The sequence below is a fragment of the Lithobates pipiens genome, unplaced genomic scaffold, assembly GCF_037356315.1.
Source record: "Lithobates pipiens isolate NorthernLeopardFrog02 unplaced genomic scaffold, aLitPip1_a1.2 Scaffold_19, whole genome shotgun sequence".
NCBI classification, from domain to species: Eukaryota; Metazoa; Chordata; class Amphibia; order Anura; family Ranidae; genus Lithobates; species Lithobates pipiens.
This window is the reverse complement of record NW_027507764.1, coordinates 463,894,532-463,920,695: the sequence shown is the minus strand read 5'-3', so window position 1 is coordinate 463,920,695 and position 26,164 is coordinate 463,894,532. Positions and strand designations below refer to the sequence as shown.

Here is a 26,164-nt window from a genome sequence, read left to right as displayed (position 1 = left end):
TTCACTAAAGAACACACACATTTATTTATCACCTGCCAGTAGGCTGTTGGTATTTTAGCACAAGTGGTGCGGCTAGCAAGAGTGGGAAAGTGTTTTCAAGTAAAGCTTTAATTCACAGTTTATTTATAGCAAAAGATTCACTTTTAAAGAACCTTTTAGGTCACCCGAACTTTAATACACAGTAAAAACATTTTCTTTATGGATCTTTAATATTAAAAAAAGTATGCATGCACTGGTTGTGGGTTGGTAGGGGAAGTGGCAGGGCTCCAACTTGGAGCTGAGTGTGAAATAACAATGTGTGTTCGGTATTTGGGGGCTTCCCATGTAAATGGAAGAGAGTTTCACTAATAGCAAAGGCACTTGCAAGCACCTTGTGGCAGCTGTTCTTACCACGTTAAAGTTGTCAAAGTTAGGGTGATGTGACAGGTTCCTTTTAGGATGATATTTTATATAATTCTGCCATTCTTGATAGAATAGTATTAAATCAATTACCCCCATGGTATTTGTTCCTTTAATCTAAAAAGGCATGATGGTACATTATTCTTTAAGGTAGAGATTTAAGGGTTTAACTAGGCCCAACTTAAATGGTAACATACCCAAACAAAACAGATACATCTCAGCCAGCAAACAATTAGTCTAAAAGTCATTGTAACATCTTTGAAACTAGTTCACAATTTAGTTTGTATAATGGGTATTATCCAGAACTATATTCATCGATATGCATTCAGTGCGGCTAGTAAATCTTCATGGAAGCCTCAAACAATCCTGACAGATCTTCTTCAGAGTGTAATCGAGGGGATAGCTTTGTCACTCGCTCCTGAAATACAGTAAAGAATGTAAGTGACTTCAGAGGCTTATTTTTGCATTATTTTATAAGGTTGCTAGGTCCTGTTTTTTTGGCAAACAGGAGAAAACAGTGACCAAAAAGGAAATATGACAATATTCCAGGAATTTAGTCAGGCTAAAATAAATGAATACATGTATTTGCCTGCTGCCTGGAGACACTTACAGGCACAGTTGAAATGCACCCAGGACAATAAAATAAAATATATTTGATTGTTGCTTTACCGTTTTCGAAATCTAATGCCATGATAAGCAATGAAACATTTGCAAAGCATACTTTTGTGGGGAGGGAAGCAAAATCTTAGGGATAACTATACCTAGGAGAGTGATTATATGTATATTGGACAATGGTGACAGGACGGAAAGTATGAGATTTCCTACTTTCGTCTCTTCTATGACCAGTTATGGGGCCAGGTAATTTGCTTCTATATAGGGATGCTATAGTCTATACTTGGGAATTCCTCCTAAAATTACAAAATCAGGATAAAGAAGGGGCAAGGATTTTCTAACTGGTTTATGAAAGGTCTTCAGGCCAAATTTAAGTCTACTGCCCCCAAGGCCAACTGTCTTGTGCCATCTCCCCTCTTTCTCAATCTACTAGTCATAGGGTCACACTAACTGTACATCTAGATTCAACTCTAGAAGAATACATCAAGATGTATCCCAACTTTGCTCGCAATTTTTCTAGGCATACCTGTCAAAAGGTAAGTAAGTAGTGTCCTCGCTTCAGCAGGACATATACTAAAATTGGAATGATACGGAGAAGATTAGCATGGCCCCTGCGCAAGGATGACACACGCAAATTTGTGAAGCATTCCATATTATAAAAAAAAAAAAGTAAGTAAGTAAGTAAGTAGTACTTCATTCTACTATGGAAACTTGACATGTAGTGCAGGGGCACCAACACTGAGATGCTGGCAATATGACACTGGCAGGCAGGACATTATTCTGGTAAATAATTATGAATGAAAGAATGTATTACTGCCAGTCAGTGCTGAGGAAGGCATCCCACAGGCAACCCCCCCCCCCCCCCAATAAAATATGATCCAATTTTGATCCAATGGGGGTGAAAATAATTTGTTACTAATTTCATAGGAGGCAATCGGATATTTCCTGGATCAACTAAACCTGCGGTTATTACCTTATTAACCTGGTATTATTATTTATATTAAATAAATAAATATATATTTTAGTATCCAGTTAGATTTTGTGTATTTAGTAAAGAATCCAGGCCTTTTCTAAAAAAAAATTACTGAGCTGATCAGAAGTACATCTCCCCCTGCATTTTGGGGCTGAGCAGACGGGGCCATCTTTTAGTCTTTGGGTGACACCTTTGCTCCTCCTTGCATACAGTACAGTGAGCAAGCATTGTCATCCCAGTACAGGAAGCGTGTTTTTGGTAGTAACCCTAGTTGAAAATAAAGGAAAAATAGTTAAAAAAAAGTACTGGTAAGCGGCAACATATTTATTTGTTGTTTTTGGGTTTAGATTTGCTTTAAGTCATCTACTTGCAGAACTTTGTGATACCTCTGAACCATATTCCAAGGAAGAAAAGCTTACAGTCTCACTGCTGTACATCTGCGTCTCACCACATATACATAATGACTTGTGGCTAGTGCTACAGGCAGGCAATTAGACAGCAAGTACTAGGAACAGATGTGCTGTAAAGCTTGTCAGTATTTTAGGACATGCAAATCACTGGGTATCCAATTAGAACAGCAGACAAGCATAAAGACAGCTGTTTCCTTCCCAAAGAAACACTAGTTAATCGCAAAGCATTTGCTGGTTTTACCATGGCCCTCCTGCTGATGTCTGCATGTTTCCTTGGCTGAATTAAGATGTCTAACTTTTATACATTATCCATTACTACTAGTTACTCTTGGAGAGAATGGTTGTTTATTACTCTGCTTTTGTTTTCAGGCCACCCAACAACACTGATGTGTATTATACTGTATACTGTTCAGCTTGTCACTTAGCAGTCCTCTCTGCTTTACTGCATGTTAACGACTATGACAGCCTTTCAGCACTTTTTCTATTATGATCATTAAAGTGGAACTAAACCCACCTATTTACCTCCCAAAACAGTTATATTTAAGGCATGCTGTGAATGATAACTTTCACAGTTGATTGCTCTCTCAATTGAACTGTCAAGCCATTAAATGGCTGGTGTCATAACTGATCAAATGTGCAGATCAAACAGAGGCTAATATGGCAGCTTCTGTATCTGTAAAGGTTAGGACAATTTGTGCATTTAGACCCCTTTCACACTGGGGCGGCAGGTCCGTTAGCGGTAAAGGGCCACTCGCTTTAGCAGCGTTATACCGCTGTTTTAGCGGCGCTTTTCGGGCACTAGAAGGGCCCTTTTAACCCCCGCTAGCGGCCGAAAAAGGGGTTAAAAATGCCCATGTTAAGGACTTTTCAGGCACGTCCAAAGTCCTCCTTATTCATTCCAAAACACCGCCCCAAAGATGCTGTTTGCAGGACTTTTTCCAGTCCCGCAAGAGCAAGCACTCGGCTTTCACACTGGGGAGGCATGAGAAGCAGTTTTATAGGTGCTATTTTTAGCACTAAAACGCCTGAAAACCGTAAACAGTCAACTTTTTCTGTAATGTACACCTGTGATAGTATAATCACTCTATGAATTCCTGGTTTAATAGCACAAAAGAAAAACAAACAGGTAAAGTGCACGCTCCCTACCTAGGTCTGGAGTCACTAGGTAAGTATATCAACACACAAAAACAAAAAACTTTTAATCCACTATATGCAACTGCCATAGATCCTATTTTTAAAATAAAATTAAAGGGAGGCAGGGGAAGGGGCTACATCAAATACATAACAAAAATATCTTTACTATTCACATAAAATGGTCATAAAAACTAATTAGCTAAAGAAAGCTTAATCATGCATCGCCATATGCATATGATATGTACCAACTATATATCTCAGTTCATGTTACGGCTGCAGCTTCATAAACCTTTAGGGCTCATGCACACAGAGGCATATTTAGGCATATTTAGGCATATGGCCATATAAAATACTCCTTAATTTGTGTCTGGGAGACCCAGCTGCTTTTTAATGCTGCCCACAGGAATGAATTACAAAATACGCTGTACGTGGTTTATGTGGTTGTAAACGCTGGTAGTGGCGTATGCATATGGGTGTTTTTTTCCGAATGCGCAAGCTTCGTGGTATTGTAGGGGCAGATAATGAAGTGAATGTATAGTATGTAAAGTGCTGCGGAAATTTTTGCCGCTTTATAAATGCCATTGATAAATAAATAAAAATCAAATAGAACACAGTTGATGCTAGGTTTTTGGTGGACATCCTAGAGACCTAGACCAATGGGGATTCTGAAGCACAAAGATACTGTATTACAGCTCAGAAGAGGTTTGTGAAGGTGACTACTAGCTTTATTCACAGTAAGTATTAATTGTTAAAAATTATGTTTTCTTTTAATGGATCTTGTGTTTTATTTGAAGACCAGTAATGGACACCACTGCAACAAAGATGAAAGCTCCCCGTTACCTCTGGCCAGCATCTCAACGATTGAACAATAATTAACAGTTAAAGTGGTGCTCAACCCAAATATATGTCCCCCTTGTATATGTAGGGCACATAAACAGCCACAGATTTAAAGCGGTAGTAAACACACCGATTTATTTTAATTATTTTTAAACCTGTAAGGCAAAAGGCATAATGAGCTAGTATGCACCGCATACTAGCTCATTATGAAATACTTACCTTAGAACGAGGCTTTGGCAGGTGATCTTGGTCTATGCTGAGGGAGTGGACAATTTCCCTTGGCGTGTTTTCCGGTATTGCGGCTCCGGCGCTGTGAGTGGCTGTAGCCATGATGTCAACACTTCCACACATGTGCACGGGAAACTTTTTTCCGGCAATACCGGACCTTTCAGCCAGGAAACTCAGAGAGCATGCACCGCTGAAGTCAGCGGCTGCATGCAAGGGGAATATCTCCTAAACCGCACAGGTTTAGGAGATATTCTTTTTACCTACAGGCAAGGCTTATTATAGGCTTACTTGTAGGTCAAAGTAAAATAAAAGGGTATACAACCGCTTTAAAGCAAGTACTTCAGTGCGCTGTCAGCCAGGCATGTGCTCTGGCACCTAGAAGGGTCCAATGTTTGACTGACAGCACACTTCGCTCTGGATAGCCTGGAAGAAAAGGCGTGTAATAGCTAAAGCGACATGGTGCGCTATGGCTTAGCTCCACCCCCAACCCAATCATGTGACTTAGGATGCAAGTTGTGTATAGTAATACATGACTTACATATTTAGCAAAACAGGGAGCATATGCACTGTGGTGGAAATGTAGCAGAGGCTCTATGAGCCTGAATATTGTTTCCTCCAAGGAGGAGGCTAGCCTGTAAAACTCAAACTGCAAGAACAACATTTCATTTTTTTTGAGTAAAGCTTTCTGTAAAAAACTAAGGGCATAGATAGATAAAAATATGTAATTATGAAGGTTTCAATGTTTTGTTTTTGGGGGTTTCAAATCACTTTAATACATGGAGCTACTGGATCAGGAATCTACTTCTTGTCTGTGGTGGACAAGCCCTTTAATGCCTTTTCAATAAAGTGGTGAAGAGAACAATGTTACAGTCAAGTTGGAGCATCAGCTCTTGTTCTTCACCTGTACAGAAGAACTCCTCAGATGTGTTTTTCTCTTTTCGGGGTTTAATCATAGAAGCCTCTATGATTAAGCCCCGAAAAAGGGGAAACACATTTTCTCTACAGGTGTAGAACAGGAGTTGATGCTCCAATTTGACCGTAACATTGTTACTTTTACTTATTTTATTCACATTCATGCAACAGGGAGTCAGCATCTGTGCGCAGATGGCTGCCATTTTGTTGAAGCCTTAAGGTCACCACACAAGGTCTCCTTTATATCTACAAACAAGTAGATAGTGCAAGGCCCTGCCTGGCTGCATACAAATGAATTGGATAGTTAAGGTAGGTCCTTGTATTACCACGTTTTGTAGATCTAGTGGAGATTGCATAATCAGAGTCCATATGGTCAGATTTTAACATGTATGGGCAGCCTTGGTTAGGGCAGACAGTGTGCAACGATTACAACTGATAATGCAGATCTGCTAGCACAATAAAGGCAGGGGTTTTTATGATAAACATTACTCCCAGTCCCATCCTTAAAGTGTTACTAAACCCAGGACCCTCTATTCACTATATCTGGTCTCCCACAGTACACAGAACATGGAAATTGAATTATTTTAGTAAAGTACCTAAAAAAAAAAAAAACACCCTTTCTCATTGGCAGTTTTGTGACTTCTATCAATGTCTGTTTAAAGCTTGTTGGTGGAGTTTTCATTCTCCCCTGGTTTTCCTATGAGGCTGCAGGACCCCTGACCCTCTCTCTGGACAGTGCTGATTGGCTCTGTGCTGATGACATGCACTCAAGGAAAAAAAAAAACTCTGTAGCAATACACACCAAACTGAGCATATGCAGCTTGTACTCAAAGCTCTGTTCTATCAGCAGATAGAATGGGGACAGTGAAAGAAGGGGAGGATCAAAGAGCCCTTTCACACAATGCAGAGTATTAATCCCTTAGGTCCAACAGTGAGCATAACAAGCATGAGGGTTTAGTAACACTTTCATATTAAATAGAAGGGGAGAGCTAAATAAGATTTTACTGTAAGTAAGAAGCTAAGCAGCAGTATAAAAGTTATGTTATGTGAATGGGGCATGTAACAAATATAAAGTTGGCAATATTCCAATTTGGCTACAAAAGTGGAAATCCACTTTAAGCCTCGTGAGTCTGTAAAGTGTGGGCCAAAAGTATAATTTTTATATCTTCCATCGGTATCACTGAAAATCTTACCTGAGGCAAAGTTCCTTTCACTAACGCGGGAATATCTGCTGTACTGTATCCCACCGCAGCCAAACCATCATCGACATTCAGGTCAAAAAGAAATTTCCGTAACGTGCCTGCCAAAATAAGTCCGGCGTCTTTGAGTTTTGCAGTCTGGATATCTGCCCCTGAATTAAGATATAAAGATGTGACTGTAGGCTACTAAGATGAGAAGGAAGCTTGCTCAAAAATAATTGGATAATGCTGAGGCCAGGATTAATACTAGATTCATATCAGTGGACCCCATTTACTTTGGGAGAGTACAGTTTCTGCTTTTAGATGATATTTTGACATATGATTAAAAAAAAATGCATAATCTGCTATTAATATGTGTAAGTGATATGCTGCAGAAAACACAAGCATAGAGGATATTCATTTGATAAACACCACATTTCCTTCCATAAACCATATACTGTGGATGGGGAACCTTTTTAAATGATCGACAGTGTATGAGTGTATGCTGCCATCTAGTGGCAGAAGAGAACAAATACTTTTTATGACATTTTGCTAAAAACTTAGGGGTCTATTTGTAAAATGCTTTCACCAGTGATTCCAACATTTTTACAATAGGATCCAATTATAAAATGTGTGAATCCTGGTTGAAAGTGGTGTGAAAAAAAGTTCAGTAAACAAATCCCTTATTGTAAAATACATGATTTAGATATCATCTGGGCAATTTGCTGAACTCCAGCTGGCTAACAGTTTATTTAGGTAGTTGTAGTTCCTTAAAGCTTGAGTTTCGTTTTTTTTTTTTTTAAGTTTTTTTTTTAAATAAGCACAAAGGGCAGTACTCACACTGAATGAGAAGTGTCCCATGTGCTGGTGGCTGCTCTCTTTGTTTAAAGTTTCAGTCCTTTGTCCCTCTATACGCATGCAGCAGTAACCTTCCAATGCTGTGTGGGCTAACACAGCCACTGGACTGGGCCACTCGTCAAGACTATGCCTGCCTTTTACACCCCCCCCCCCCCCCCCACACATCCATCAGAAGCTGTACTATACAGTGCTTTGTAAAAGTATTCACCCCCCTTGGCTTTTTACCTATTTTGTTACATTACAGCCTTTAGTTCAATGTTTTTTTAATCGGAATTATATGTGATGGATCAGAACAAAATAGTCTAAGTTGGTGAAGTAAAATTAGAAAAATATATACATAAAACTATTTTTCAGAAATAAAAAACTGATAATTGGCATGTACATATGTATTCAACCCCTTTGTTATTAAGCCCATAAAAAGCTCTGATGCAACCAATTACCTTCAGAAGTCACATAATTAGTGAGATGATGTTTACCTGTGTGCAATCTAAGTGTCACATGATCTGCCATTACATATACACACCTTTTTGAAAGGCCCCAAAGGCTGCAATACCTAAGCAAGAGGCACCACTAACTAAACACTGCCATGAAGACCAAGGAACTCTCCAAACAAGTAAGGGACAATGTTGTTGAGAAGTACAAGTCAGGGTTAGGTTATAAAAAAAAAAATCCAAAACTTTGATGATCCCTAGGAGCACCATCAAATCTATCATAACCAAAGGGAAAGAATATGGCACAACAGCAAACCTGCCAAGAGATGGCCGCACACCAAAACTCACAGACTGGGCAAGGAGGGCATTAATCAGAGGGGCAGCACAGAGATCTAAGGTAACCCTGGAGGAGCTGCAGAGTTCCACAGCAGAGACTGGAGTATCTGTACAATCACACTCCATAGAGTTGGGATTTATGGCAGAATGGCCAGAAGAAAGCCATTACTTTCAGCAAAAAACAAAATGGCATGTTTTGTGTTTGTGAAAAGGCATGTCGGAGACTCCCATAATGTATGGAGGAAAGTGCTCTGGTCTGATGAGACTAAAATTAAACTTTTTGGCCTTCAAAGAAAAAGCTATGTTGGGCCCAAACCCAACACATCACATCACCCAAAGAACACCATCCCCACAGTGAAACATGGTGGTGGCAGCATCATGCTGTGGGGATGTTTTTCAGCAGTCGGGACTGGGAAACTGGTCAGAGTTGAGGGAAAGATGGATGGTGCTAAACACAGGGATATTTTGTACCACTCTGTGTGTGATTTTAGGCTAGGACGGAGGTTCACCTTCCAACAGGACAATGACCCCAAACACACTGCTAAATCAATACTTGAGTGATTTAAGGGGAAACATGTAAATGTGTTGGAATGGCCTAGTCAAAGTCCAGACCTCAATCCAATAGAAAATATGTGGTCAGACTTAAAGATTGCTGTTCACAAGCGCAAACCATCCAACTTGAAGGAGATGGAGCAGTTATGCAAGGAGGAATGGGCAAAAATCCCAGTGGTATACTTTGTTCCTCTGTTTTTTTTAAAATTTTATTTAACTGCCCCTTCAATCTAACTGGTTACCCTAATCTGGGATCACAGAGTCCCTGGGTTCCACTTTTCTGTTGTCCCCATCACTCCATACAGGGGCCCAATGGTACCTCAACAGAGTTCCTAAACATATATACCCTCTGATATCTTATTGCTGACCCTGTGAGCTTGATACTACATTTAAGGAACATGCATGATGGCTATATGCTATTTGTTAGATGTGTTATGCTAGATGCACCTTATATGAACCTTTTCAATAGTCGTATGTTCTCTGTTGTAGACAAAAGTTGAGGAGCCCCTCTACAATTAGTAGAAGAGTGCTCATTGCCATACCTGTATATAATTTCCCTGTTTCATTAGTGGGCCCCGCTTTTTTTGTCTCGGTGAGTGGAAGTTTTTCTACCCCTGTTCAATCCCAACCAGACCAAAACAAAAATATTACAGCACACATTTGCAAAACTAACATTTACCTCCAGCAAGGCCTTTTAAAAACACCTAGACATTTACAAATATATATATATATATATATATATATATATATATATATATATATATATATATACAAACAAGATATTTGGGGGGCATATTTTTGTTCTGTTGTATGGTCTTATGGCAGCACCATCTTTATGCATTTTGTTAAGGCGTGCCCCCCAAATATCTTGTTTGACTATTGTATGGATTCTGACCAAATCCTTTTGGGTGGAGCACCCCACTCCCTCAGTAAGTACCCCTCATTAGTGACCACCTGTGTCATGGTGGAGACCTCATGTTTTATCCCATATAGAGGAGTATAGCTCCCATGGTTCAGAGAAGCAGGATCTCCCAATCTATGGATAGTGTAGGACCCACTAATCATGGGGTACTTTGTCACAGTAAGTGGGCTTAAGCACCATATAGCAATATGGTGTGACCAAATCCCCATATTTTTTTGAGAATATTTTTTGAAAATGTCTAGGTGTTTTTAAAAGGCCTTGTTGGAAGTAAATGTTAGTTTTGCATGTGTGTGCTGTAATATTTTTGTTCTGTTGTATGGTCTTATGGCAGCACTATCTTTATGCATTTTTTAGGGTGTGCCCCCCAAATATCTTGTTTGTCTATTGTATGGATTCTGACCAAATCCTTTTGGGTGGAGCACCCCACTCCCTCAGTAAGTACCTCTCATTAGTGACCACCTGTGTCATGGTGGAGACCTCATGTTCTCCCATATAGAGGAGTATAGCTCCCATGGTTCAGAGAAGCAGGATCTCCCAATCTATGGATAGTGTAGGACCCACTAATCATGGGGTACTTTGTTGCAGTAAGGCCGCGTACACACGGGCGGATTGTCTGCCCAACTAAGTCCGTCAGACAATCCGACAGACAGTCCGTTCAACTTTTGACTGAACGGACTTGACCACACACGATGAACAGACAGTCGCGTGCACGATGACGTGTACAGCACGTACGACGGGACTAGAAAAACGACGTCCAATACACTGCAATGCAACCTTCGGCCGTGTAAACCCTTTCTGAGCATGCGCCATACTTAGTTCGTCCAACTTGCCTACACACGAGCGGACTGTCCGCTGAAACCAAGTTTGGACGGACAAAACCAAGTTTCAGCGGACAAAATTACGGAAATTCCGAAAGACAAAGTCCGTCGGACTGTCCGCTGAAAAAGTCCGCTGAAGCCCACACACGAGCGGATTGTCCTCTGAAACACGGTTCAGCGGACTAAGTTGGACAGACAATCCGCCCGTGTGTACGCGGCCTAAGTGGGCTTAAGCACCATATAGCAATATGTTGTGACCAAATCCCCATATTTTTTTGATAATGTTTTTAAAAAGCCTTGCTGGTGGTAAATGTTAGTTTTGCATGTGTGCACTGTAATATTTTTGTTCTGTTGTATGGTCTTATGGCAGCACCATCTTTATGCATTTTTTTAGGGTGTGCCCCCCAAATATCTTGTTTGCCCATATGATTTGGGAGGTGGCAGTGACAGGCACTGATGGGCACTGATGGGTGGCAATAATGGGCACTGATAGGCAAGCACTGCTAGGTGGCACTGATTGGCACCACTGGTGGGCATTGATAGGTGGCACTTGTGGGCATTGATAGGTGGCACTGGTGGGCACTGGCAGGGGGTACTGGTGGCACAGATGAGGCAGAATTGCCTCTTCGGAACCAATGTCCCTTGCAGATAAGCCGGTGATCGGCTTTTTTTCTCCTCACTGTCAGTGTGAGGTGGAAAAAAAACAATTACCAAGCTTTTGTTTAGATCATGTGATCAGCTGTCATTGGCTGTCATTGGACTAGCCCCTTACTCAGATCTGTGATCACCCATGTCTCGGTGACCCAGTGATCACAGCGCACGCGCCCTGCAGGGGCAGCGTGGGGCGTGTACAAAAGGGGAGGCCATCATATGACGGCCTCCCGGAAATTCGGGTCCCCGCTGTGGTCGTCATTCGGCTATAGTGTGGAGGGCAAGAGGTTAAAGAGACCCATTATTTGCAGCTTAAAGGCGCAACAATGGGTTTCAATGTTGTACCCCCGTACGCAAATATATTTATGAATAGGATTGAGACCTCATACATTTATAATAATAAAATGTTTACTGAGCACTGTAAGGGGCGGTTCAGATTTATTGATGTTTTGGCGGTGTGGGATAGCGACATTGGAACCCTTTTATTGTTTGATCAGCATATCAATTATTTAGTCCCAGGTCTGAAATTTAATGTCTTGCATAGTAATAGGGAGATCTAATTTTTGGACACATTACTGAAAATAAATGGTACAAACATAGAGAGTGATCTGTTTATAAAAAGACTGATCATAATTATTACACTACAAGAGTTTTCACCCCCATGGGGTGTTTAATTCGATACCTAGGAGCCAACTGCATAGGGTTAAAATAATTGTTTGTGATCCACAATAATGTGAAGTAAGATTAAAGGAAATGGAAACCAGGCTTGTCAAGTGCGGTTATCCAGCTTCATTAGTTAAAAGGGAACATACACATTTAGCAGATAATAGGCATCACCATAGAAATGATAGGACAATTTCATTTGTGTCACAGTATCATCCATATTCACTTGGTATTCACATTATCCTTAAGAAACATTGGGTTTATTAAGAGAGAATTATCCGAATATTCGTGAATTCTAAGCCCCCCCTTATCCTCATATAGAAAAGGTCGAACGTTAAGGAATCGATTGATCAGATCTGACCAATATATCCCTCCTAGCCAAATAGTAACTTTTTTTGGATCCCGTAACACAGGGTCATTACCCATGTCTATCCTGTATACAGTGTAACTCTGTGATAAAAGACAAGAGTATATACCATCCACAAAAGGGGTATGATATTAAAATCAAAGGCTACTACACTTGCCCAATCGTCATATGTAATATATGCAAAAAAATGTCCATGTGGGTTACTTTACATTGGAGAGACCATTCAGAAAGTTAAAGGCTTGCAAAGCATAAATATTGAATCAGACACAAATTAGTACAGTTGCCTTTAGCGAGACATTTTTTGGAGAAAGGAAATTAGATGTCTCAATTGAAATTCATGGTGCTGGAGGGGATAAATAAGAATTGGTAAACAAGAATCTATTTTAAAAAAGCGAGAAGTATATTGGATTAATTTTCTTGATACGATTGCCCCCAAGGGGTTGAATACAGATCTGGATTTATGTCTGTTCATTTAGGTGATAATTTGATGTGATGTCTAGATGGTGATACACTGTCTTTTTGACAGATTAAATGTGTTGAAGGTTTCTGTTCAAATATGGGAGGGTTCTATGTTTGGCTAACCATTTCCCCACCTGTGATATAAGTATGTATAAGAAAAGGATTTAAATTGTATTTGATCGATTGCTAATCACATAATTGATTCCAAATGTGTGAAATTATGGTATTTAGGCCATGTGTGTAGCTCTGACTTTAGATGTGCGTTTGATCTGAAGAAGGGTTTATGCTTGTGAGCCCGAAACGTAATGAACTTACACATTATGTAATGTTTGTTTGAACTTTGGGTCAATAAAGAAATTTTAAGTGCAGCAATCCTCTGGAATTTTTCTTATATTTTTGTCAATGGGATGACCAGATTGCACTGCACTAATTAAAGACTGGGTGCGGCTTTCCTCTACATATATATATATATATATATATATATATTTTTTTTTTTGCTTTGTTTTGTTTACCACACTTTCAGAGTCATACGGTCAATTCCCTGACTTAATATACCTAAAGTCTTACCAAGTATCTCAGCTGCCTCCAGATGGCGCTCAGGACACATGGCTGCAGTAAAGGAAAACACTGCCGGTGAGGTGAGCACCACTGAAAGTCCATGGGGCTGTTAAAGTATAGACAAGTTATTAGAATGAAATCAACATTAAATATTTAATAAAAGGTATCACATTTGAAACTGTCAGTTAATAAACAATGATCCCACTTTTAAAATGTACTTAATCAACAATCAAGGAGAAATATCACTTAAATGTTGCATTATCTTTATAGAGTTAATACTTAAAATTATCTTGTTCCAATATATGAATTTTTTTTTTTTCCATGTGCCTTTATGTATACGTTCAAAACAATTACATGGCAATGCAGCTGTCCAGCAAACGTGCCTGTGGTTGGGACCTTTTTTTTTTGCCAGCTGGGCTTTATAGCAAAATTGGGCCATTAATAATTCAAGTTGGTACAGTGGCAGGAAGTAGTTAGAATGATAGCTCATCATCTCCAGAGGTAAGTAAAGCAGGCACCAGGGTGGAGGGGAGGGTGTACAGTTGTAGTTCACCTTTTCTTTTTTTCTTAAAAGGTGAAATAACACTTTACCCAAATAGGCAAAGGCTATCCTTACCTACCATGCACTGTCATTTGCCACTACTTTCCCAACTATTTAGGCTAAAATATAAGAAAAACTAGAAGTCAATTGTGAGTGCAGGATTATTATTATTATTATTATTATTATTATTATATAGGATTTATATAGCACCAGCAGTTTGCACAACCTTTTAAAAAATGGAGGGAGAAAGTACAGTTACATTACCATTCAATACAAGGGAAATCAGAGGACCCTGGTTATTCTATAGGAAGGGTCAATGGATACAAAAGTTAATACCTGTGGGAGATGAGCAGTTGGAGAAAATAAAAGTTCAGTTTATTATTTAGAGGTGTGATAGGCCTCTCTGAAGAGATGGGGTTTCAGGGATCGCCTAATGGTAGATAGAGTAGGAGAAAATTGGACAGATTGGGTAAGGAGTTCCAGAGATTGGGAGAGGTTCCGGAGAAGTCCTGGAGGATACCATGAAAGCAGGTGACTGACTGGGAAGCTGGAAAGCAGGAGATTTTGGGAGGAGCAAATGGAATGGTTTGGTTGGTATTTTGAAACAAGATTAGAGATGTAGCTGGGGTCAAAGTTGTTGATTTTTTTTAGTTTGTTTTTAGTATTTAGAATTTTATTGGTTGGCTGATTGGAAGCTAATGGAGGGATTTGCATTAAGGGGTAGCAGAAACTGAACAGCAGAAGCCAAATGAGACATTGATGGATAGCAGACACTAGCTGGTAAGATGAATGAGTCTAGCAGCATTCATGATGGACTGATGTGGGATAGGCTAAGTAAAGGTAATTTAATAAAGAGGGAGTTGCAATAGTCAAGGCGAGAGATAACCAGTGAGTAATGTAGTAGCTCTGTGGCATTGTTGGTTAAGAAGGAGCATATTTTGAAGATCTCACGAAGGTTGAGGCAGCAAGATTTGGACAATAATTGGATGTAGGGCAGAAAGGAGAGTTCAGATTCCAGGATTACACCTAACACCTTGGCTTGTGGAAAGAGATTAATTGTTGTGTGATTGATCTTGACATCAGGGGAGGGGGCACAGGGAAGGGAAGAAATATTATGAGCTCAATTTTGGATATATTGAGTTTGAGTAAATGGTGTGACATCCATACTAATGCAATCATTGGTAAATTAGTGATGAGTGATGGGACTGATGGGGTGAGCTGAGGGGTAGAAAGATACTGTAGATTTGGATGTTCTTAGCATAGAAATGGTATTGGAAGTCATGAGTGGCTATCAGCTGACAAAGGAAGGAGGTGTAGATAGAGAAAAGAAGAGGTCCAAGGACGGAACCTATGGGGACCCAGATGGCAAGAGGAAGAGTGCAGTGATATAGGCAACAAGAGAACCAGCCAAGAGTCACAGAGGCAAGGGAATTTCGTTTTATGAGAAGTGTGTGGTCAGCTGTATCACAGGCAACAGAGAGGTCCAAAAGTAAGAGTACAAAATAATGACCATTGGTTTTAGCAGTTAGTAAGTCATTAGTAAGTTTTAGGAGAGTAGTTTCTGTGGTGTGTTGCAGGATTCATAATACAACTACAGAAATCCGTACCACTATTGGGTGGTCCACATTGTAGTCCTTGGCTCTGTATTTCTTCACCAGGCCTGCTATGGGGTATGACATGCCATGGCTACAAGCAAAAGAAAGGCATACTTGAGTTTATTTGGCCATTGTCATTAGTATAAAAACCTCCATATTACATTATCACCTATGTCTATGCATTATATACTTTATATAAAATAGAAAATTTGTACTTACTGTATTCAAAATATAGGTGAACTGGTTTACCTGCGAACTGTATTTCAGTCTGGTCGGCAATATGATTCAGACTCCCCTGCCAGACAGCAATACAGACTTTGAATGTTCTTGCAGATTTACTGCAGTGAAGCAATTTAACTTGGTCCTATCCCAGGCAATGAATAACCCCCAGCACAATGATGATATCTTTTAGATGCTAATCCCTACATTAGGCATGTTCCCCATGAGCAATAGCCCAGATATGAACATGGTTCAGAATAATGACCCTTCCTCTACCATTGTAAATGCTATGGTGTAGGGGATTATTTAAATAGATATTGGTAGTAAAGATAGTTCTATATAAAGATAAACTAAACACAATTAAAAAAACTTTTTTTTTTTTAATTACACATGTTGCAGAATTAATATTTGCTGTGACCTATAGACTTCAGCTCTTTAAAACTCCAGGCAGATATAAGTGAAGTTTTGCTTGATACTTTACATCTTTGTGTTACAAGAGCCCTAAGGCCCCATTCACACCTGAGCGTTTTGTAGCTTGAAGCCTGAAGCTACAAAACGCTGGAGGGGAAAAAAATCTATTATTCTCAATGGAGATGGTTCACATCTCTACTCCATGTCGCCTGAAGCCGAACGTCTGAAGCTCAAACAAGTTTTGGACCCTTTTTTGTTGCTTGAATCTGGCAGATTTGGGCATTTTTCTTCTTTTTACATTGGTGACCTTTTGCCCTGCACAGAATCGTGGCAAAACGCTGTAAAAACACTGCAAAATCGCACGATTTTTCTGCCTGAAAACGCTATGCTCAAGTGTGAATGGGGCCTTAGAGTCTTTAAACCTGCCACTTTCTGTGACTGAAATAAGGTTGTATGATAATTGTAACATGATAACTAAAAAAAAAGCAGTCGTTAATCTGTGTGCAAGATAAGAAGCTCATTGGTTAGTGAGCTCAGAGGTCCAATTATTTGAACAGATGTAGCACTTTTTTTTCTTAACTCACCAGAGATGTACTCCTGCATTTCCAAAGCCTATTCCAGCAAACGTACTTGCTAAGTGCATAGAGAAACGTGCTTCCCGATCATCTGGATTTTTCACAGCTCTGTCAATGGTAATTTATTAAAGTAGTGAAAGAATAGAATAAATACATTTACCTAATTATTAACTTGTAACTATATAAAACTTTCCAATGCATCAAACATCTGATCTAATTGAATATATATACACAAAATGTGGAATACAAGATTATGCGAAAGACAGTTCAAAGAGTAGTGGTGATGTGCAAGTTAACCACCAACCAAAAAGAAATCGAACATTTATTTATATGCCTAATAGGTTGATATGAGTTGGTTTTCTTAGCATTGCTTTTCTTTATATGGCTAGAACATAATTGCAACTCCCCTCAGGTCAAACAGATTTTCCGATTTTGCACACTAATGCCCTGTACACACGGTCGGACTTTCCGACGGAAAATGTGTGATCGGATCGTGTTTGCGTGGGCTCCATCGGACTTTTTCCGTCGGCATTTCCGGTACACAAACTTTGAGAGCCGGATCTAAAATTTTCCGACAACAAAATCCGATCGTTTAAATTCCGATGGTGTGTAGACAATTCCAACGGACAAAGTGCCACTCATGCTCAGAATAAATTAGTAGACAAAAGCTATTGGCTACTGGCCTTTTTATAGTCCCGTTGTACGTGGTTTACGTCACCTCGTTCTGAACGATCGGATTTTCTGACAACTTTGTGTGACCGTGTGTATGCAAGACAAGTTTAGGCAAAAATCCGTCTGAAAAAATGTGATGGATTTTGTTGTCGGAATGTCTGATCATGTGTACAGGGCATAACTGACAGGTCTGCAGCACATATATTGTTCACCCAGTAAGGTCCATGCACCAGCAGAGAACTTGTCCTTTTACAGGTGTCCACATCCCAAGTACACAAGTGTCAGTGTCACTACACACGTTTCACACTCATATCTGCAACTCTCTCAACAATGTCCATGTCCCCACCATACACTGAGGTTGATTTACTAAACCTGGAGAGTGCAAGCTCTGCTGCAGCTGTGCATGGTAGCCAATTAGTTTCTAACTTCAGCTTGTTCAATTAAGATTTGACAATAACACCTGGAAGCTGACTGGTTTCTATGTAGAGTTGCACCAGATTTTGCACTCTCCAATTTTAGTAAATCAACCCCACTGTTTCTTTACCACATTGTCACACTCTACTATCAGAACTCTGAGGTCTCCCCAAATTGTCTGCAACACTTCTCTCGTCGGTCTCCCCCATTGTCTGCATTATGCTGCCTGTCAAAATGACCTCTCATCCAACAAGGACAAAGCCATGAATTGGGTGATAAAATAACCCTCATGCCAGTAGGGAAAATGGGGTAGACTTCTTCACTAACTATGATCAAACTGATAAAAAATAAAAGGGTTTTGGGTGGTTTTCTATTGTGTAAAACTGCCTCTCCCTTATCCCACACTGCTCCTCATCCCACAAAGGAAGAGATGGGGATACCGGGAAGGCTGTTATAGAGGAAAAGTTGGGAGTAGGTCGTTTATCATCCCAATTTTTAGGGAGCAAGTAAATGGGTTGAGTAGTTCACCACATCACACAAACCTCTCACCTAAAGAGGGAGAAGACAGAAGAGGGTCGTTCATTTACAAGACACAACTGCTACTCATACCATGAGGTAAATACAAGGAGTGAGTGGTTTAACAAAGCTCATCTCATGAGGAAAACTATGGATTGTTGAACCAGCCTCCCATCCCACATTGAAAAAGATGGGGAAGTGCGGTTCACCACTGTGCAACCAATTCCACATTTAAAAAGAAAAGACAGTTGTGGGTGGTTCACCACAGTATGCAACTCATCCCACAAGGGATAGATTGAGCTGGGTGGTTAGCAATCCCTCATCACACAATGGAAAACACAGGGTTGTGGTTCTCTGCTGTGTGCAACAGGGATTAGTGGTTCACCATCCATGCAATTGCCAGTATTTTTAGGAGAGAAAAGAATAATATGTGGGTCACTCACCAACTCTTCTTTAAAAAAGGAATTGCAAACATCTGGATTTTAAAGGCACCAAAAAGATTTCAAACAAAAATAAAAGATAGCAAAAACACAGCAAAGATAAAAGTCCATGGTCATATGTGAAAACCACAGTGGAACACAAACATAATAATGCATGTGAAAACCCAAATGCGTTTCAATTCTTGACACAAAACTTCATCAGGGGTTAAACAGGACCATAGGTTACATAATCGTTATATTTCCTGAGAGGGTAAACCTCCCAAAAGAGGTTCAGGCTATTGGAACACAAAGGCCCCCATGGAGTTTCCCACTAATGTTATAGAAATCCAGAAAGAGTGTTGGGCTTCAGGGTCCACTCAAAATAGATCACTGGAAAGCTTGGTACTAAATGTATTCAAATACATGTAAAAATAACAAGATACCATAATTGGTGGCTACCAGAATACCAACAAGGAAAAACAGACACGTTGGCACATCCAATCTTGCAGCTGTCCTGTCTGGAAGCCAGCCAGCTGCACTATTTTTGTTTGACATCTTTTTTGTGCCTTTAAAAAACAGATTTTTGCTATTACTATATTCAAAGGGAAAGAAGTGGTTCACCACCACATGTAACTACTGCTTATGCAACAAGGGATAAATTGGCATGGGATTGGTGGATTACAAAAAAGTGAAAATAAAACCCCTCATCACATAGAAGAATAAATGTGGGTTGGATGGTTTTAAAGCTAATTATCATGCTTTGTATTTCCTTTCCTGTATAATCTTTACCAGACTCTAATGCCGTGTACACACGACTGGGCTTTTCGATCGACTATGTCCGACGGTCTTCCCGACGGACTTTCGGCGGAGTTCCGATGGACTTTGCCACACACAATCACACCAAAGTCCAACAGATTTGAACATGATGATGTACGACCAGACTAGAATAAGGAAGTTCATAGCCAGTAGCCAATAGCTGCCCTAGCGTAGTTTTTTGTCCATCGTGCTAGCATACACACGAATGGATTTCTCGTTAGGAACTGGGCCCGGTGGAGTTCCGGCTGAATAATTTGAAACATGTTCTATTTCTAAAGTCCGTTAGATTTTTGGACAGCAAAGGTCCGATGGAGCCCACACATGATTGAATTGTCCGACGGATTTGTTCCGTTGGACCTTTGCTGTCGAAAAGTCAGGTCGTATGTAAGCAGCATAAATTTTATAATTGTTTTATTTGCTTGTACATGTATTTAAAAGTCCGAAATTCCAACTTACCGTTTTAAGTACTTTGAGACAATTTTCAGGGCATGTATAGCCCACACATCGCTAATGGGATTGCTCCCCTGGTAAGCTGGTCGGTTGATTGGGTTGGTTGGACAAGGGCTGCGCATATTATAGGGGATTGCAGTGTAAGATTCCAGAGCATGACTGTGAAATAAATAGAGATGCATTAATTTTTTTGTTCTCAAGTTCACACCATAGCAAAGAGACCTATTTACTCACCACAATACATCAAATCCACTGTTAGCGACTACTCTCTCTGGCATATGTAATGTATGTTCTGGGTCAATTAATCCGAGGGTTGGTTTAATGTTTCTAGAAGCAATACCTAGCAAAATCCAAAAATAGTGTATTTTATACCATATAGAGCAGTTCCAAGACTGTAAAAAATCATATCCTGCAAAGTGACACTTCTCCCATGTTTGCATCTTTAAGTAATTTTGGGAAGAAGCAATTAGGAAAGTAGTGTTCCCAAGTGAATCAATCAATCATATTCACATTAACAAGCTTTCCCAGATTAGAAAAAGAAATCCATTTATTTTCTTATGACTCCGTTTTTATGCCCCTGTGGTCACCTGCTGTATCTAAGTAAGTACTAAAAGTCGCCCAAAGGTGGCTGATGTCTGAATATGAATTTATGTATCTAACTTAGGTCTCAGTACATGACACTGGGTACACATTAAATATGGCCAGGGTTTTTTGTCAGATGACCATGAATACACAATTCCTTATGACCAGTGGTATAGCCACAGGGATAGCAGAGATAGCATATACCATGCCCATTGCCCAGTTCAGAACCTGACTAACAAATCTTGCCAACATTACTGCTATGAATGTATATTTTGGGTATACAAAATTATATATTAGTGGGTATGGTGTTAACAATAAGGACAGGGATTGATGATAATACAAAAATTTGGGGAAATATTAAATATCTTTTACAGAGGTCAGTAGCACTACTAGCAATTAGGGAAGAGTTGAACCTTATTGAAGTTTTGGTGCGGAATTTGAACCTCACTGAAGTCGATGGGAGCCAAATGTAAAAAAAAAAAAAAAGGTTGATATAGGCAAGGGATTGTATCAAACAAATGGTATAGGGGGATAGGCACTGCACTGGATAAATGTAGCAAAAGGAAAAGAAAATTGTTTGGCAGGGACCTTCTCTCAGGGGGGGTTCTTCTCCCCCCGTTGCAGCTGACACTTTTGAATTGTGCATGTATGGGGCTCAGCCTGCACATTCACAGAGATCTGTTCTTGAGCTGGAGACTACCTGCAGCTCAAGAACCTAAAGTCCATACCCTGGTATGGGAATAGAGCTAGAGGAAGAGTCTGTAGGAGCTGCAAAAATTAATGCATTTATTTATTTTTGAAAGTGGAGTTGGTCCTTAACCACTTCAGCCCCGGAAGATTTTACCGCCTTCCTGACCCGAGCACTTTTTACAATTTGGCAGTGCGGCACTTTAACTGACAATTGCGCAATCGTGCGATGCTGTACCCAAACAAAATCTATGTCCTTTTTTTCCCACAAATAGAGCTTTCTTTTGGTGGTATTTGATCACCTCTGTGTTTTTTTATTTTTTGCGCTATAAACAAAAAAAGAGAGTCACAATTTTGAAAAAAACACAATATTTTTTACTTTTTGCTATACAAAATATTCCTAATATTTTTTTTAAACAAATTTCTTCATCAGTTTAGGCCAATATATTATTTTTTGGTAAAAAAAATAAATCGCAATAAGCCTATATTGAAAACTTTGGGAAAGATTTATGGTATTTTTATTATTATTTTTTTGCTAGTAATAGTGGTAATCTGCGATTTTTAGTAGTACTGCTACATTGCGACGGACAGATCAGAGACTTTTGACACTTTTTTGGGACCATTGTCATTTATACAGCGATCAGTGCTATAAAAATGCACTGATTACTGTGTAAAGGTCACTGGCAGGGAAGGGGTTAACACTAGGGGTGATCAAGGGGTTAATTGTGTGTTCTAACTGTGGGAGATGAGATTGACTAGGAGAGGAGACATATTGTTTTCAGCAGGTGGACTGAAGGGGAGCCACCCCTTCTTAAAGGTACAGGGGCACAATCGACACCCAGTATATAGCACAATGGCTGCAAAGGTGTCAGTGCGTTGCCTGACCAGAAAACATGACAGTGATACAAAAAAGACACTGTTGTTTGTCTTCCAATGCTTCTTACTGATAGCCAGCTATAGATGGGAGCGAGTGGCATCTTTTTTGTATCACTGTCGTGTTTTCTGGTCAGGCAACGTACTGACAACTTTGCAGCCATTGTTCTATATGCTGAGTGTTCAGTGTGCCCCTGTACCTTTAAGAAGGGGAGGCTCCCGTTCAGTCCACCTGCTCTCACCTATCCATCGGAATGCATGTGCCTCCACTGTGGGGACACTTATAAGTTAGTGTTAGGTACCACAGGCACCAGAGGGTGCCTTGACGCGGCCTTGTGGCTTACGCATGCATTTGCAAATGTGTGCAGACTTAACCCCTGCTTTTAACGCATACTGTTAAACAGGATATTTGGTTGTCTGCGGGCTAAGTTAAGCTTGTTTTTTTTCCCTTGGATTTAGCCTTGGCCTTGTTCATATCTAGTAGTAAAAGCAGCACACTTTAAGCATAGTTAGGCACACATTTAACCCCTTAATCGCCCTAGATGTTAACCCCTTCCCAGTCGGTGTCATTGGTACAGAGACAGTGTATAGTATTAGCACTGATCACTGTATTAATGTCAGTGGCCATTAGTCAGCTCCCCCTCCAGCACCAGTTAGTGTCAGATTGCTTGCCCTACTATCGCAGTGCCATTATAAGTCACTGACCACCACCATTAGTAGTAGGAAAAAAAAATCATATACATATCTACTGTATATCTATATATCATATACACCATAGTTTGTAGATGCTATAAGTTTCACGAAAACCAATCAATATACACTTATTGGGATTTTTCTGCTATCAAAGCAACATGTAGCAGAAAACATTTTGGCCAAAATTTATGAAGAAATTTGATTTTCTAAACATTTTTTATTAGATATGTTTTATAGCAGAAAGTAAAAAACCCCATGGTGATAAAATACCTCCAAAAGAAAATTCTATTTGTGTGAAAAAAAAATTATATAAATTTTGTTTGGGTACAGCGTTGCATGACTGCGCAATTATCAGTTAAAGTAGCGCTGTGCTGAATAGCAAAAAATGGCCTGGTCATGAAGGGGGTAAAATCTTCTGGAGCTTAAGTGGTTAAATTACATGCTTTTTGACAACTCCTTTATTAAAACAAAAACCCAAAAAACAATAATGTCCCTCATTGTAGATTAATCGTCAATAACATCATCCAGTGATTTACGTAGATCCATGTCAATCATAATGAATAACGTCAACTGACCCGCTGAAAGAAAAAAACTGCCAACATGCCTTATCCCATCACTCACTCGCCGTGAATGACAGCTCCTATTCCTGCCACTAAATGTAAAAAAAGGCCAGATTTGGTCAATGAGGTCATGGCAGCTCATCCGAGAGTTTTCCCATTAGTACATATCTCCTCATTAAGCTGTATTGTATCAGTTTCTCCAAACATGGATGTTCCATATGAGCTGTGATTTTTAGGTTTATTGAATCATGGAGAGGCCCATGCAACCAATCATTGGCCCAGGATGAAGTTGGGCTGGTCTCTCTAGAGTAAGCAGATTTGTTCATATAGATTTAGAATAAAAAATATGGTTTCTAAAAGGCTGTGTAGCTCACCTGTTTTGGCTTTCATTTCTTCATAGTCAAATATTGCAATTCCAGTAGTTTCACTGCCAGTTCCGGATGTAGTAGGTACTGTCAAATAAAATGGACATAACATGTCATCAATATCTTTGATAACCAGGGAGCATGGTTATGACTATTTGATTTTATATATATATATATATATATATATATATATATATATATATATATATATATATATATATAACATTATTTGTGCAATTTCTTATCACAGTAATTTGTGATCTCCATCCCAATTGTATTCCCTCTATGCATATGTTACCTGCTATGAGTGGTTTAAGGGATACAGTCACTGGCTTTCCTTTTCCAATAGGGGCATTGACATAGTCAAGGAAGTCAGCACCAGGACTAGAGGCATAGAGGTTTGCAGCTTTGCAGGTGTCCATTACAGAGCCGCCACCAACAGCAACATATGCATCAAATGTCTCTTTTTTGGCAAACTGAATCGCATCCATAAAACTGTATACAAATGAAAGGGTTTATTGGATATTACAAAAAGAAAACACAACACACAAATTCCACTTAGATAATTTCAGTTATCGTGCACACTTATTGCTAAAGGTTATTACCAAAGTTTCAGGAGAGCAATATATTCTATTCTATTGTAAAGTCTCTTTTTTTTCGCCTATAAAAATAACAAACCTGTTATAATTAGCTGCTCTATTGCAGTGGATTTGCGCAGAGCAGTCCTGAACCTCCTCTTCTTGGGTCCGTCCCTCTTCTGTGATCCTGGCTCCTCCCTCCTGTTCAGTGTCCCCCACAACAAGCAGTTTGCTATGGGGGAAATCGAGCTGAGTTACAGCTCCGTGTGTCCCTTCAGACATTGAGCCCAGGCCCGTCCCCTCTCTCTCCTGATTGGCTAGCTGACTTTGATTGACTTGATTGATTTTGATTGCTGCTGCTGCTGTGTCTCAGCCAATCAGGAGGGAGAATCTCCCATGGCTGGGACACTTATGGACATCACTGGACAGAGAGGGACCTCAGGTAAGTAACCTTCTGACTTTACAACCCCTTTAAGAACACATGGACTTAAACTAAAACTGGTAAGAAGGATATTCAAAGGTATCTTTAGATATTATTTTTTTACCAAAGAGTAGAGGATGCTTGGAACAGACATCCAGCAGAGGTAGTGAGGCATTCGCCATTAGAATAATTTAAACATGCTTGGGATAAAAGAAAAAGATATCTAAAAATAAAACCAAAAATCATGCTTGGGATAAACATAGGTATAGACATAAATATAAAAAAAATCAAAACTAACCCCAAAGCAAAGACGCACAAAAATAGCAGATTTGCTCCTTTCCTGCCATCAATCTTCTATGTTTCTACTGAAAAAGACTCCATCTGTAAGACTCTAATGCCGTATACACACGACCGGACCTTTCCGGCAGAAAAGGTCAGATGGAATCATTTCATCGGATATTCCGATCGTGTGTGGGCTTCATCTGATTTTTTTTTCAAAAATTCTGATGGATCTAGAAATAGAACATGTTTTAAATCTTTCCGACGGAATCAATTCCTATCTGGAAAACCGTTCATCTCTATGCTATTCCGACGGACCAAAAACGACGCAAGGGAAGCTATTGGCTACTGGCTATTGAACCTCCTTTTTCTAGTCCCATCGTATGTCACCACATTTTAAACTAACAGACTTTGGTGTGATCGTGTGTAGGCAGGTCCATTTCAGCAGAACTCTGTCAGAAAGACTGTCAGAGTTTATTCTGATGGAAAAAACGGTCGTGTGTATGCGGCATTACAGTAAACTGAATATTACATATACACAATGTAGCACCCTTCTAGGTGGGTGCTAGAAGAGAGTATAGTTTTTGGTCTTTCGGCTTACCAGGAAGATGTGTCAGGGGACCATCCCCAAACCAAAAATTGTCCAAAATGTCTTGGTATCCTGATGCCTTAAGAGTTCCCTTCACTGGAACTAAGGGGCCAAGCCCAACCCCTGAAAAACAAGCCTACACCATAATCCCCCCTCCACCAAATGATTTGGACCAGTGAACAAAGCAAGGTCCATAAAGACATGGATGAGCGAGTTCTGACCTCAACCTCAAGACTGCGAGCCAGACCTTCTCGTGCAACATCAGTGCCTGGCCTCACAAATGAGCTTCCGGAAGAATGGTCAAACATTCCCATAGACACACTCCTAAACCTTGTGGAAAGCCTTCCCAGAAGAGTTGAAGCTTTTGTAGCTGCAAAGAGTGGGCCAACTCAATATTGAACCCTACGGACTAAGACCGGGATGCCATTAAATTTCATGTGTGTAAAGGCAGGTGTCCCAATACATTTGACAATATAGTGTATATTTAAAAAGCATTTTCATTTTCCCAAAAATATTTTTTTTCGAGGCGAGAAGGACTTTATTTATGTAAAGCCTTGAGTTCATGTTGATATATTTTATATCGGCTCATTAGGTTAAAAAAATCCACCATA

The 26,164-nt window shown here is 39.8% G+C and overlaps 1 protein-coding gene and 1 non-coding gene across 3 annotated transcripts in view; one reads left to right on the top strand and one right to left on the bottom strand.

Annotated features, from left to right (window-relative positions):
- The window catches only part of ADHFE1 (alcohol dehydrogenase iron containing 1), a 40,079-nt gene continuing 13,915 nt past the window's right edge, over positions 1-26,164 (bottom strand). For both annotated transcript variants that reach the window (XM_077492811.1, XM_077492812.1), the window contains 9 exons: positions 23,985-24,181; positions 23,696-23,773; positions 20,161-20,266; positions 19,933-20,085; positions 16,649-16,747; positions 15,447-15,525; positions 13,308-13,404; positions 6,699-6,856; positions 1-817 (listed from right to left, as the gene is read on the bottom strand). In XM_077492811.1, the coding sequence (XP_077348937.1) occupies positions 734-817; positions 6,699-6,856; positions 13,308-13,404; positions 15,447-15,525; positions 16,649-16,747; positions 19,933-20,085; positions 20,161-20,266; positions 23,696-23,773; positions 23,985-24,181 (1,051 nt within the window). In that variant the 3' untranslated portion in view covers positions 1-733. The remainder of the gene's footprint in view (positions 818-6,698; positions 6,857-13,307; positions 13,405-15,446; positions 15,526-16,648; positions 16,748-19,932; positions 20,086-20,160; positions 20,267-23,695; positions 23,774-23,984; positions 24,182-26,164) is intronic.
- On the top strand, positions 1,561-1,669 carry LOC143999825 (U6 spliceosomal RNA). Its single transcript, XR_013278150.1, has one exon. It is a non-coding gene; the product is annotated as a U6 spliceosomal RNA (small nuclear RNA).